The sequence below is a fragment of the Erpetoichthys calabaricus genome, chromosome 7 (assembly GCF_900747795.2).
Source record: "Erpetoichthys calabaricus chromosome 7, fErpCal1.3, whole genome shotgun sequence".
Classification (NCBI taxonomy): Eukaryota; Metazoa; Chordata; class Cladistia; order Polypteriformes; family Polypteridae; genus Erpetoichthys; species Erpetoichthys calabaricus.
In genome coordinates this window covers 44,249,350-44,265,001 of record NC_041400.2, presented here as the reverse complement: position 1 = coordinate 44,265,001, position 15,652 = coordinate 44,249,350, and the positions used below count along the sequence as shown (strand labels likewise).

At 39.1% G+C, this 15,652-nt stretch overlaps 1 protein-coding gene across 23 annotated transcripts in view; it reads right to left on the bottom strand.

Moving 5' to 3' along the window:
* Nucleotides 1–15,652, bottom strand: part of LOC114654324 (receptor-type tyrosine-protein phosphatase delta) — a 2,007,901-nt gene that overhangs the window by 392,914 nt on the left and 1,599,335 nt on the right. For all 23 annotated transcript variants that reach the window (XM_051929989.1, XM_051929990.1, XM_051929988.1 and 20 more), the window contains one exon: nt 10,996–11,163. In XM_051929989.1, coding sequence (XP_051785949.1) covers nt 10,996–11,080 — 85 coding nt within the window. In that variant the 5' untranslated portion in view covers nt 11,081–11,163. The remainder of the gene's footprint in view (nt 1–10,995; nt 11,164–15,652) is intronic.

Genomic DNA, 15,652 nt, shown 5'->3' with positions numbered 1-15,652 from the left:
GCAGTACGGAGACCAAGGTTCATGTTAAATGTCCTCCCTGCATTGAGTCTGCATGTTCTCCTCATGTCCACATGAGTTTCCTCTTGGTGCTTTGGTTTCCTCACACAGTCCAAAGACTTGGAGGTTAGATGGATTGATGATGTCAAATGGGCCCTAGTATGGTGTGTGTGTGTATATGTGTGTATTCACCCTGCGATGGATTGGTACCTAGCCTGGAAGATCGCTGGGGTAGGCTCCGTGACATTAGGATTAGTGTAGGATTAAGGGCTTAAAAAATGGTATGGTGTTACTCATCAAAACTTGTTTATTTTGACATGGACATTCCCCAACACATTGAGATCGCTCATCAATTTAAATTACATCTAAAATCTTACTTTGCCTATGTGACCAAAAGGGGACACCCCAGAGTCCCAGAAACAAGTACACATTTAAATTCACAAATGAGGTGTATTTTACTGCACTAAATACCTTTCACACATTCTTCCCCCAACACCAGTAATCACAAGCACAAATCAATACAGTATTTCCTCAACTCTCCTCCAGGCAAACCTTGTTCTCTACCTCCTGACTCCAGTTCCCCAAATAAAGCGAGACACCTCCTTTGTTCTTGGAGCACTTCTGGTGCCACAGCACTGCATGACAGAGTCATTTCCAGGACCCACAGATGCTGCCCATAAGAGGGAAATCCTCTCCCAACCCTGGCGGCACCCAGGATACAAATCCCAGGCGACCCTGCAGTCATGCAAACTAGGACTCTGTCAGAGTACCACTGCCCTCCTCTCATTCTGGGGTTTGAAATGCCCTTTCGTTATTTGTTCTCCTGAATGGGATAGAAATGTAGGATCCTCCTGGCCAGGTTGTGCCTCGTTCTTCAATTCCTTCCATTACAGCATCCCAGCTGGGTATATTATTTTCCTCAAATGCAGTTTGAACGCCAGTCAACCCACTCTTGCACGTTCACCTCTTACTTTATACTTTGCAATATATATTGCATATATGCTTAATTTTATATTTAATTAGTCTTCCTACAATATAAATACTAGCAATTCTATCACCATTTTCTGCCAATGAACTTGTGGGCTTTACCGCTATTGTTTTATATTTGATGTCTGGGCCTACTTGATGCTTTAACATTTACAAGCTGCACCAAGACTCTATGAAGTTTCTTGAAATAGACTGTAAAATGTATTTTGCCTGACTATCTTTTGCTGCACTTTAACATATCCAATGGGTACAGGATCTGAGGCTTAAGCCAGTCTAAGTTTGATGGCTGCACTTCAACTAAACCTAAAAAAAAATGGAAGGATGACTGCAGTTAAATATTCATTTATTTTTTATTTCATATTTTATGTTTGCAAACAAAGCTTCTTTAATAAAAGTAAAGTCAAAAAACTGTATGTGTAAGCATTTTTAATAAAAATGTAAGAACTTGGCATTATTATAATAACTTTAAAAAAGAATTAGGAATGCACAACACATATGGCATCCTAGTGGTACCAACCAAACAAATTACTTGGCATAGTCTTTGATTACGAGTTTATTTTTTAAGACCAGGCAGATAGGATCACTTAATAAGTACTGTATATGTTTGCTCATTGAACACTAAGTGGTTTGCTGGTGTAATGTAGGCTGTGTGGTCTATTTTTTGCCATGAGTGCCACAGACAACAAAAGACCTTAATATACCATTTGCTCTGTTAATATTTATTTAAAATGTGCATGTATACTGCATAGCTCAAGACTAAAGGTTGAAAATTCGAGTTGTCAGAAATGCAGCCAGCTGCTCTTTTCTCATATGACCTAAACAAAGCCTATAAAAACTATTTACTCACTTGAAAGTTTTTACATTTTACTGTTGTACAACACTGAATCACATTGGGTTTAATTTGGCCCTTTCACCGTAATCAACAGAAAAAGAATATTTGATTTAAAATTAAATACAAACCTCTGTTCCAATTCAATTATTAATATAAAGCACAAAATAAGTGCTCACCCCCTTTTATATGACAGACCTAAATCATCACTCATGCAACCAGTTGGTTTTAGAAATCACACAATTATCTTCAATGGAGATCACCTGACAGTAGTCAAGGAGTGTCAGTAGATTGTCGTATAAATGCACTACAGTAATCCCTCCTCCATCGCGGGGGTTGCGTTCCAGAGCCACCCGCGAAATAAGAAAATCTGCGAAGTAGAAACCATATGTTTATATGGTTATTTTTATATTGTCATGCTTGGGTCACAGATTTGCGCAGAAACACAGGGGGTTGTAGAGAGACAGGAACGTTATTCAAACACTGCAAACAAACATTTGTCTCTTTTTCAAAAGTTTAAACTGTGCTCCTCTTCAAAGGAATGCGCGTCAGGAGCACAGGCTGTCAGAAAGAGAGAGGAAAGCAAACAAATCAATAGGGCTGTTTGGCTTTTAAGTATGCGAAGCACCGCCGGTACAAAGCTGTTGAAGGCGGCAGCTCACACCCCTTCCGTCTGGAGCAGGGAGAGAGAGAGAGAGACAGAGAAAAACAAACAGTCAAAAATCAATACGTGCCCTTCGAGCTTTTAAGTATGCGAAGCACCGTGCAGCATGTCGCTTCACGAAGCAGCTGCACAGAAGGTAGCAACGTGAAGATAATCTTTCAGCATTTTTAGACGAGCCCCCCTGCTCACACCCCCTACGTCAGGATCAGAGAAAGTCAGCGCAAGAGAGAGAGAAAAGTAAGTTGGGTAGCTTCTCAGCCATCTACCAATAGCGTCCCTTGTATGAAATCAACTGGGCAAACCAACTGAGGAAGCATGTACCAGAAATTAAAAGACCCATTGTCTGCAGAAATCCGCGAACCAGCAAAAAATCTGCGATATATATTTAAATATGCTCACATATAAAATCCGCGATAGAGTGAAGCCGCGAAAGGCGAAGCGCGATATAGCGAGGGATCACTGTATATCTGGAAGGTCCAAAGCACATGTCAGGGGATGGATACAAGAAAACATCCAAGTAGCTGAATATTTCTTGGAGTCCAGTTAAAGAAATCATCAAGTAATGGAAAAAGTAAAACGCAATTATAAATCTGTGTAGAGCAGGCCATCCACCACATCTGAGTGATTGTGCAAGAAGAAGACTAGTGGAGGATGTCACCTAGAGACCTGTGATAACTCTGAAGTTATTCTTAGAAGCTAGAGTGGCTGAAACTGGGGAGACTACAGTAATCCCTCCTCGATCGCGGGGGTTGCGTTCCAGAACCCCCTGTGAAAGGTGAAAATCCGTGAAGTAGAAACCATATGTTGTCATGCTTGGGTCACAGATTTGCACAGAAACACAGGAGGTTGTAGAGAGACAGGAACTTTATTCAAACACTGCAAACAAACATTTGTATCTTTTTCAAAAGTTTAAACTGTGCTCCATGACAAGACAGAGATGACAGTTCCGTCAAACAATTAAAAGAATGCAAACATATCTTCCTCTTCAAAGGAGTGTGCGTCAGGAGCAGAGAATGTCAGAGACAGAGAGAAAAGCAAACAAATCAATAGGGCTGTTTGGCTTTTAAGTATGCGAAGCACCGCAGCACAAAGCAGTTGCAAGGAAGGCAGCAGCTCACACCCCCTCCGTCAGGAGCAGAGAATGTCAGCGAGAGAGAGAGACAGATAAAAACAAACAATCAAAAATCAATACATGCCCTTCGAGCTTTTAAGTATGCGAAGCACCGTGCAGCATGTCGCTTCACGAAGCAGCTGCGCAGAAGGGAGCAACGTGAAGGTAATCTTTCAGCATTTTAGACAAAGGTCCATATCGTGTAGGTGTGCGAACAGTCCCCCTGCTCACACCCCCTCTGTCAGGAGCAGAGAATGTCAGAGCAAGAGAGAGAGAGAGAAAAGTAAAAATCAAAAATCAATACGTGCTCTTTGATCTTTTAAGTATGCGAAGCACCGTGCAGGAAGCATATCGCTTGATAAAGCAGCCATATGTAAGCCCAGCAAAGAAGAGAGCAAAATGAAGGTAATCTTTCAGTGTTTTTTGAGGAGCGGCCGTATCCTCTAGGGGTGCGAAGTGCCCCCGTGCTCACAATATATTTGAGGAGTTTTATTTAATACGTAATACGCGCTCTGGTTGGGTAGCTTCTCAGCCATCTGACAATAGCGTCCCTAGTATGAAATCAACTGGGCAAACCAACTGAGGAAGCACGTACCAGAAATTAAAAGACCCATTGTCTGCAGAAATCCACGAACCAGCAAAAAATCCGCGATATATATTTAAATATATTTGTTTTTAATCCCCAATAAAAGCCACATAGATAATCACATTCAATAAAAAAATGCAAAAACAAATCAGTTCCTTGGGGGCTCCCAACTGATTTCCAGCAACCTCATTTCACTGGATGTGTCTACCCTACCACTGACTAACTTGTACCTTACTAGCCAAAGCTGTGGCTCTCTGGAAGGGAGCACCTGCAGCAAACGCATCCTTTCTCCACATCCTGTTTTTGCCGTTTCCTGCCGCCCTGCAATCAGTTCACTGGCTGTGGCTTTTAAAAGATATGCAATTAAAAGAAAAAAAAATGGATTTGATTTAAATCAAATTACCGAGCAGGCAAATTAAGCACTGAGATTTAATTTGAACTGTTGTAAAAATGCTAATTTGTGAAGAGCCTCAAAGGCATATGCAAATATCACTGTATATTACAATAATTTATATTAGGGGGAACATTAAACACAAGTTTACCAAGATTTACAGCACTTTTTTTTCCCCATGAGGATACGTGATCATTAAGTTTTTATTTCCCCATTGTTGAGCTCAATACATGGTAATATTTCTTTGATAGATTAGTACAAAACTTCTTACAATGCAGGAAACATCAAACAACATCACATAAATGATGCAGGTAGGCCAATGTTGTTAGCCAGCAGCACTGACACTTTCTGATGTACATAATTGAACAGATCAGATTAGAATTAATTAAGTGATGATTCAACAGCTATCAGTTTAATTTCAAAAGAAAACAGACTTTTAAAATACAAAGTTATCTAAGAGGTTATGATAGCTGCAGGTATTATTTATTTGTAAATGCCAGCTGCACAATGTGCTAGGAAATGAATTTAGCCGACAGCATATTAAGACACAGACAAACTATTTGTTCAATTCATGTGTTCTGACTTGAGAGTAATCACAAGTATGTAGGGCGGACTGCTAAAGCAGGTTCACTAATAGAAATAATCTAAGGGGTGGAAGTGAACCAGTTTATTCATATATCCAGCAGCTGTTTTCATATTTGGCGGTAAATACTCAAAAAAGACGACTTGATTGAGCTTTCACTTTGTCTCCCTGTCTTGATGCCTTCTGTTCAAAACCTGCCTATGACACTACATCCACCCCACACCCAGCAAGGGTGTGTTTGCACTTGCACTTTTTTGGCTAATTGGCATCTGTAAACTGCTCCAGTGTATTTGAGCATGTCCTGTGACCCCATTAAGGGTTGAGTAAGAAAAAGCTGTTGGGATAAGCTCTCGCTCTCAACCAGAATAAGCTGGTTCAGAAAACTGATGATGAGATAAATATTAATGTTACTCACCATAAGTGGACATGTGATTCTTGGACAATTTTCTTTATGGTTTTGTTGTTCTTCAAACATTACCACCACCACTGCCGCTTAAGACTTGTACTCTGGCAATACTGTTAGAGGAAAGCACTATAACCATTGCCATGCATTCGATGTATTCTACCAGCATACATTTTTATTTTTAACCAATGGTTAGTAGAATGACTCATTTAATAATTATGACCTGTTGAGCACATGGTTGCACAATGGAAGCTGTGGGAACACACCATCCCTAAAGGAATACAGGCAGCCACAAAGATGCCTTGGAGACTAGACACTGCCATTATGCTGGAAGCGATTCAAGTCATGGCCATACATGACACTTCAATGAGATTTAAAGATTGCCAGCAGCTTAATGATGGTAGACTCAGAAGGAGAGACGGTGGTAATTTATTGAGTGGATGGAGGAAGAGGGGACAGAAAAAAAGAAAGTTACAGAAGGTTCAAAGGTGAATGAGACAGACAGCATGGCAGTGGACAAGCCAAGCAAAGTGAGAGATAGGGGCTAACAACTGAAGCCCCCGCACAGGTTTAATGTTTTCCCAGTCATTTTGCTCTTTACTTCGCTCCTTATGTTAATTCCTCTCATTAAGTATACAGTTTTTTTGAATTACTTTCCTATCCCTGCCATTTTTCTTGGTTTGGACAATGGCTTAAGAGTGCCTCCTATGTTACATAATGTATACGGTGTATTTTAATGTATGCACATAACCAAAAGTTAAAAGTTTTGAATACTGTTTGTTGAGTAATAAAACAGTACTGACACTTAATAATTAATAAAATGTATAGCTTATATATATGGGTATACACAGTATACACAACTGACTTTACACTGTTTAAACTCAAAAATATGATATATTGATTATGAAGCATTATATTAATATTTTGCAAAATTCCTGCCTAATCATTTTTCTTACTGATGAAGATAATTAAACTCTCTTTAACCCTTAAACTGCTAGAACCGACTATAGTTGGTTCCGAATACAATTTTCCAGCATGCCAGAGCCGAGTATATTTCGGAAAAGTACTTTCGTTGAACTGCGCAACCGGCTAGAGTCGGTTTCCAGTGCAATTTGGAAGCACACCGAAGCCGAGTATATGCGGCGACATACATTCGGCGACGTACATTCATTGAACTCCGCAACTGGCTAAAGTTGTTTCTCAGTGCAATCTGCCAGCACGCCGGAGCGAGTATATTCGGCGATGTATATTCATTGAATGGTGCAACCAGCTATAGTCGTGTCTCAGTGCAATTTGCCAGCATGAAGGGGGTGAGTATATTCAGCGATGTACATTCTTTGAACCCTGCAACCGGCTATAGTTGCTTCACAGAGCAATTTGCCAGCACGCCAGAGCTGATCAGTCAGTGCCATACATCCGTTAAGCAGCCAGCTTGTGAATTGTGACGTTTATTTAAAAAGTGCAGCAAAAAAGTATTTGGCATCCAGGGGTGCAAGTATGTGGCGGTTTAAAGGTTAAGGAGCTGTTTATTAGACAAATCAAACTCAACCCAGAATCAAAGCAGACAATGATTCCAAAACTAGATTAAGATGCTGTCCTTCAGTATCATCATAAACGGTAAAGAAAGAAAAATAAGAAAAATATGCTATACACCATTAAGGAGGCCATTAACAAAAACTAAAATTATAAATATCTATAATTAGATAATGGATGACATTTTCACTTCTTTTAAATTATTTTACATCTGTTTATTTCAGAAGTTAAGGCAAAGAATAACAAGTAACACAAAGAACAACAGACTAACTGACCCAACAACACCACACACAAATGGCTCCAATCATTAAAAAAATTCAGAGTCTGTTAATACTCTGTCCACATTTTATAATTAATTTCTGAAAGCTTGGGCACAAATTTAACACTTTATTACTAAATGACAGAAGCAAAATGTGCAATCACGGTTTAACCCAATACCCATCTAAATCTGTTACAAATGTACTAAAAATATCAAAGCACACATGAAAATGGCTGTAATCTCAAATTTCACCTTCTAAAAATCAATAAGGCAGCTCCTGTGATTTAATGCACAGAATTTTATGTTGCTTGCAGAAGGATTCTTTACTAGCATAATTCCCCTGTCTTTCCAGTAAGTCCATCTCATCCATATAACCCTAACAAGAGAGAGGTCAGGCAACTGAGAGTGTGCTTACTTGAGCCTTGAAGGCAGCTACTGATGTATCTTTTACCATCAATAGGACAAGGAAGGTCAGAATGTTTTCACAGTCCCATAAGTTTTGTGAGCCTCCTGACTGCGGCACAATGAGCAGCATCCCAGAACACAGTAATCTACAGAATTTCTGCAGTGCTGGTGACATTCATGCTGGCTTGTTAAGATGTTACTTGAAAATGTAAAAGAAAACGGTTGTCAAAGCACCGACTATAACGATGGTCAATGAAAATGAATGCTTTTGAATCTGAACATGGACATGTCTCTTGACCAAAAACACACGGAAGGGGTTCAGCAACACATCCAGTTTTCTAGGACTTTCCTGTTCTCAAGGATCAGTTATCCTTTCAAAGATGGCCACAATCTACATGACAGATTTAGTCTTCTACTTTAATACATTCCAACAACAGCCACGTTGTGTTTTCTGATATAAATTTCGATGGACATTTCAATTGGGAGCTAATGTCAACCTGTACACTGACTTAATGTTTTATGAGGCTATACCTACTTGTGCAGTTCAGTCCAAGAATTCATAAACATAATTTCAAGTTTTAATATTATTAGAAACAGAGAAAAGCAAAATCCTGTTGTTGTGCATTGCAGCTTATAAAACTGAAAGTAGAACATAAGAAATTAAGGATGCAGGAAGCCACTCAGTTCCGACACAGTATTATATAGGTCATGCCACAACAGTACAAGGAGGTAAAAGTTAGTTCCTGGTTACTTGGCTGATTGCTCAATGACTTCATATTTGCTGTCAGAGGTGGCCAAGTCTTTATTGTAAATAGTGGGTAGCTAAAACCAAAATAATATTTTCATAAGAAAACTAGACCCAATATCAGCAAAAGCTTCCATGTAATGCAACAGCGCAATGCCATTAGAAATATAAAGTAGCAAATTTACAATAAATAACATTTTTTTTACCTTATTCAAAACACTGGCATTTAAAATTCTAATTTTAAGGGCTGCAAGGTGATGTAGTGGTTAGTTCTGCTGCTTCAAAACTACAGAACTCTGGGTTTAAAATCTCTGCTCAGGCGCTGTCTGTGTGGAGCTTGAGCCTTCTCTCTTTGTTAATGTGGTTTATACTGTGGTCTCTCATATGCCAGAGACATGAAGGTTACTCTAAGTCAAACCAGAGAGAGTGTATGTTGGCATTTGCAAGAATGTGCACTTCAATGGAGTGACAAGTTGGACAGTTGGGTGACTGATTTTTACATAATTTGGATTATCTGGTTGAAATGCAATATATGAACTATTATAACAAAATCAATGATTTAGACTCATTCATTTTACTGAAAAACACAGACATCCCATGTAGGACTGTTTCCTGTCATTAGCATGTGCATTGTATATTTGGCACAATCAAATGGAAACCCTTACTTCTGCGCTGTATGGTGAAATGGCCCTTATTGCAAATACATAATGCAATATGTAGACCAACACTGTACTGCACACAGTTCTCCAGGTGAGGTTTCACTATATAACTTAAACATAACCTCCCTTAACTTGTACGTCAAACTTCATGCTGTATAACCTAACATCCTTTTAGCCTTCTTGATCACTTCTGTACACTGTCTCGATGATGATAGTGATAAGTCCACTATGACTCTTATGTACTTCTCATAAGGTGTACCTTTAAGTTTCAAAACTCTGGTTGTGTATTCAAATCTAACATTACTACTTCCTATATGCACTTATCTTCTTCTATAATACGCTACCGTGGCTGTTCATTTGTCTGTCCAGGATTTTAAATCACCTGTGGCTCGCAAACCGTTTCACCTATTGACTTGAAATTTGATACACATATATTACGTGACGTCTACTATCCGCTTTCGGGGTGATGATTTTTATTACTCTTTTTATTTTTATTTTATTGTAGAATGAACTCTCGGCAGCGCGCAGCAGGGTGGCCGTGCGGCGCATGCGTATGGGCGCCGTTCTCATTCCCTACCACCTTCGCTAATCATTCTTGGGGCAGATTGAAGACTTAAGTGCCAGCTTAAGTGGATAATTAAAGAAAACGTACTAAGTAATTGTAACACAAAAATTAACTTAATCAGTTTTAACACAAAAAGATGCTGACGAAAGAAGAGAAGCAGCGGGCCGCTAGGGTGGAGAAAAGAAGAGCTGCTCAGGAAGCAGCAAGTGCATCAACCTCTGAGCAAACCAATGCTAAACAGAAACAGAGAAAGAGGAGGAAAACTAGGAATGCTCAAGTCAAGTGTATTCACTGCACGTTATCGTGCAGTACGCCGTTACTGGTATCTTATATTTACGTACACTTAGTATTACCTGCCAAAACTCAACCCAAGCCTATATGATGATATCCAGGTCTATCTGAAACTATCTAGCTGATTCCTCATTATCTGCCCTTCCATCTGTTACTTGAACCTAGAATTTTGGATCCATGAGGCAGAAGCACTAACAACTGTAGCACCGTGCTACCCACTGGGTCAATTTAGACACACCACATAATCTAAAATTTGTGTTTCTGGGATGTAGGTGAAAGCTGAAGAATATAGAACAAACACATTAACATGGAAAGGACAGAGAGATGAGAGACCCAGGCGGTTGGAGTTGTAAAGCAGAAAAACTAACCAGTGTGCCACCATCCCATTCTTATTTAAATTGCAAAAATATATTAAGCCTGTTACAAGAAAGAGGAAACATTTAACTCTGCTGCTAATCTGTTATTTTAAATTAAAGTTTTGATTAGAACTGCCATACTAAATGAGCAAATCTCTTTAGATGAAAATGTAGAGTCTATACCAAGATACAAATTGCATCCCAATTACTGTTACTCTAATGGGGGCAATCAGAGATTATTAAAGTCAATAAATCTCACCTCTACAGTGCTGTACAGCAAAGCAGTGCTTTCTTTATACATTAAAATGATATACTGTATACTGTGTCTGGAGGCTGACCTCTGTATAAAGTTTACAAAATGAGCAATGCTCATTACTTTGCTGTCTTTCGACTAAAACAGAACTAATGAGACTTTCAATAAGAGGACAAAAATCTTAAAACTTGATTTGATACGCTTTTGACATGTTTCTTCAAATTAAGTATGTAACAGTGGAGAAAAAACTGACTATCCCATGAAAGCGTTACTTTTCATAAACTAACACTCAGCTGACAATAATTCCTGTTTTAATGACATTATTGGTAAATCCTCAGGATTGGGGAAAGAGGTCAAGTATAAAAACGTTAGGCTTACTCTCAGCATCAGCCAGGAAGAGGAAGCACAGGAGTACCACCAATGGCCTATCTATGTGCATCGTTTGACAGATTGGCACCAGCATCCTTTGGCAGGCTTATTCTCACTGGCTCACACACCCCAGTGAGTTAACCAGATCTGAATTCTCAGAAGCAGTTTGTTCACAGCCTGCAAATAAAACAAAGAGAAAGAAAAATAATGCACCCAGTTTAGTAATGACATTAAAATTCATTGCATCCTGAAACCATTGAAAGGAAATCATTCCCATTGATGAGGTACAACAAGAACCCAATTTACAAAATATGAAACAAGACCTTGGCAGGTAGGGATACCAGTACATTAGAGGGGACATAGTAACTAAAAACCTAAAAATTCAGAGAAGGCCAATAGGCGAAACAATAAGACACAAGGTGGAAAAATAATGTAATTTGTACACTAATAAGAGTCACACTTGAAAGAACTTAATTGTATATAATCTCCTTGTGAGTTATAAAATGAAAACCTTACAGGATTTGAAGTTGTTAATTATTTCCTTTATTGTTTCTATTGGCAGAAAAGTAAGAAATGAAACCTCACCTGTGTGAGATAAACACACCATGCAAGTTTTACGTAACAGAAATGGAGACCAGTAACTTGTCAACTCACCACCAAAATTCAAGGCAGCAAGCATGACAAAGACTCAAGAAATGCACAAGGAGGTCTAATGCAGCAAGGGCATATAGGCAAAAGAATATGACACTGAGTTGTGTAAAATTTACTTAAGTAATTTTGAAGCAGGGCATTTCCAGTATGTATTATAGGAGTGATGACTCTGTGCACACTCATTCCTCACAATAAAAGTCTCAATGCCCTCAGACAGGCATTTAAAAGATGTCCAATCCATGAACACTCTCATCAGACTGACAGGACTTGTCCTCAGTGGTTTCTCTTTTGATAACAACTTTTTTCAACAGGTCAGGGGAGTTGCAGTGGGCACTAGAATGGGACATATTTATGCCAACATCTTCATTGGCTGTGTGAAAGAGATTTAATTTTTTCCTACTTAGGCTTTGTACCAGACCTATACAAAAGGTATATTGACAATTGTGTTGGTGTTGCCTCCTGCTCAAGAAGCCAGGCACAGGAATTCATTAATACATTTATCATTTTCCACCCATCTCCCATGTTTACAGACAATGTTTCTAGGATAACTCTACCATTTTTAGATATCAGCCTTTCTATCAGCTTTCCAGAACTTAAAACCTCTGTCTATTACCAGCCAACTGACTTCCATTGTTGCAGTCTTTACAGCTCCTTCTCTCCCTGGCATACTAAAAACTATCTGCCACTTTATACTTCCTTAAACTCTTCCACTTCTGTAGTGATGAAGTTGACTTCTGTAATGAAGCACTTAGATTGAATTGATAGAGCATATCCTTTTCATATTGTAGGCAGGGCCCACAATCAAGCCAGGAGCAGACCTTGTAACATCCAGTGTAAGAGAAACCCACAATAATGAAACCTGTATCCCAATGGTCCCCCCATTCCACCATAACACTGTATCTCTCCCACAGGTCATTAAAAAAAGCTTCCCCGTATTGCAGACTGATCCTTCCACCAGAGCCTTTTTCCTAACCCTCCCTTGACCTCCTTCCATCAACCACCCAGCCTACAAAAATTTCTTGTCCGTAGCACTCTTCACAGAGAAGAACCATATTACTCATCAGGCACTTTGAGTTGGAATAGGAGCCGCTGTGTCAGTTGTAAATATGTTACTAACAATACAGTTGTATTTGGTCCCTCTGATGAATTCAGTATTACCGTATATACTCGCATTTAAGTTCTCCCATGGATAAGTCTGGACTTGATTTTAGTGTATAATTTCCGATATTTTAAAATGTCAGTCGTATAAGCTGAATGTGGAAAACTCGCGCTATTGGTCCAAGAGATTATGATATGCTAATGCCCACCTGAGAGAGTAACCATGGAGCACACTGCCATTTTTTTCTGTGCATTGTGCCTACATGACCACGCGGTAATATCCACACTATTCAAAAGCGACGTTTGCACTGTTTTGTGTTTTTTGTATCTCACACCCTCATACACCTTTATTGTAAGAGCATCCCTTATCTATGATGGAGCGTTCAATCAGAAGAAAATATGAAGCTGGTTTTAAATCAAAAGTCGTTGAAGTGGCGAAAGAAACTGGTAACTGAGTGCTGCAACAAAATTAGATGCGTCTGAGAAACTGGTGCGAGATTGGAGGAAGCAAGAAGATGTTAAAAAAAAAAATTAAGTGTTGTATTTTTGAATGGGCGTAGAAGTTGTGGTCTGATTTTATGATCGATTTTTGGGGTTTGAAGACCCGACTTATACACGAGTATATACGATAAATAAAAGGCCTGTACTGTCTAAAAATCTTATTTACTGGATTTCATGGAGTAAGTGTTCAACAATCTACATAGGTAACACAGGGAGACAGCTAGCAGACTATTTTAGAGAACATGTTCAAGCTGCTAAGATCAAACACCCTACAGAGGCTATTGTAGGACACCTTATATCCCTTGATCATCGCCTCACTCATCTCTCTGCTTGTGTTCTTTCACAGTACTTCAAAGACACGTATCAAACAAAACCAGAAGAATTAAGCTCATTCTTAGCCTGGGATCACACACTTCTCTAAGTCTTAACGGCCTGCTAACTTTTTAATCTCTCCCTTCATCTAATGGCAGCTTTTTCTCATCTTTTCTCCTTGCATCTTCCCTGGCTTTGTTCCCTCCTTCCCCACCTATATATGTTACTTGCTCTTTCCTTTTCAGTTGCACACCTGATGAAGGCTATAGAGCAGAAATGTTGTGTCTTTAACCTTCTTTTCATTACAACATGGAAATGATCTTTAATCTTTTTTTAATTCCTTTATAGGAGAGTGACATCAGTTGAGGTTTGCACTCCTGCAGGACTCAAAGCAATTACTTGCGACACGGGACTGATTTTCAGTATTCCAGGCGGGAGCAGGTGGTCTAGATCCATGTGCTGTCAGGTGCTGGGAGTCAACACTCATGTGAGGGTGGGAGCTAGAATCAGGGAAATTAAAATTAAATTTACAACAGAACATATATTCATTCGATATATCAATTTCAACACATGCATATGCTGTCTCACACGCAGCCTTCTCAAAACTGCAGAACCTGGAGACAGCCTTACACCCAAATCGGTAGAAACACCATTAAAAATGGAGAGTATATGACTCCAAAACTCACTAAAGGGAAGTCTGATATTTAGCAGACATTTTAATTGTTATCAATGACAATGTCAATCAAGTGCTGTTTGCTTGCTGCGATAAATGTGCTAACCATAAAGTGGAACGCATGTGCAGTAGCAAAGGGTCAGACTAAACTGACAAAAGTAACAATTAACGCATGGCACTGGATTAATGTGCGGATTTTGTTTGCAAGGATATACGGCTTTACGACATAGTGTCTAGTGAGGGGGCGATTTTCTACTCAAGTAGTACCTAGTTGACATGGCAGCCAAAATTGGAAAGTCTGAAGTTGAAATAGATACTGCCCCATCTGTATCATGGAACATGGAAGAAAAAACAAAAAATGAGGAAGGATATTGTACGCAACATTTAGGAACCATTAATAATTATGGGTGTGCTCTCACCTCTCATATTTGGGCCGAAAACTTTTGGGCCAAAACCTCTTTCATATCTGCTACTTTCTATTATATTGATGAGAAGTACAATCTTGTGTCAAGGGTGCTTTTTGCGACGCTATTTGAAGAAAGCATGATTAAAACAGGTCAAAACATTCCTGCTTTACTGTTTATATCCCCAAAAAACGGCTGCTGTATCTTAATGAGGGGCACAGTTTGAGGGCTATTTTTAATTGCAACACTCTATTTAGAGGGGCATTTTTTTTCGCAGTTATCGCGATTGTGGCACACAGGCCTATTAGTTTCCACCCTAATACACTTACTGCAAAGTAAGCTCACTGAATCATAACATGTATTAAGCCAAAGTAATGTGGAATAAATGCTAAACTGATCTAATTTCTTTTTTAATGTTGTACATGTGCTGACATAGTAGTGCAGTGGTTACTGTCAGGGTTTGAATCTCAACCTACAGGTAGCCTCCATGTCTGCAAGTGTTCCTTGTCGACAAAGTCTGATTTTCCTCCTCTATCCTATGTGTGTTAGATTAATTGTTACATTTATATTGTCCCTGACTGTGCCCCAATCCAAGGCTAGTTTAATGCTGCTCTGGATTCCCAGAGCTATGAACTGGAGTAAAAAGCTCATAAAATGGATGGATGGGTGACCAGTGCCTACTTGCACCCTGTTAGAAAAAACTGATATTTTTCTCCTGCAGCAGTATATATGAGCCAAGTAACATGTCAAATGAAGGATGATTCGATGAGTACATGGAAGATTGTGGGTTCGCTTCCCAGTTCCTCCCTGTGTGGATAGCGCTTTGAGTATTGAGAAAAGCGCTATATAAATGTAATGAATTATTATTATTATTATTATTAGTGACTCTGAAGCACAAGTACATTAATGAACTTGTAGATCTATTAACACACTGGTACATCTTCTTTATATTCATAGTAGCATCATGTAAATTTTACCCTTAATCTTTTAACATTAACTAAAGGATCTCTGGGCTTAAAAGATATGT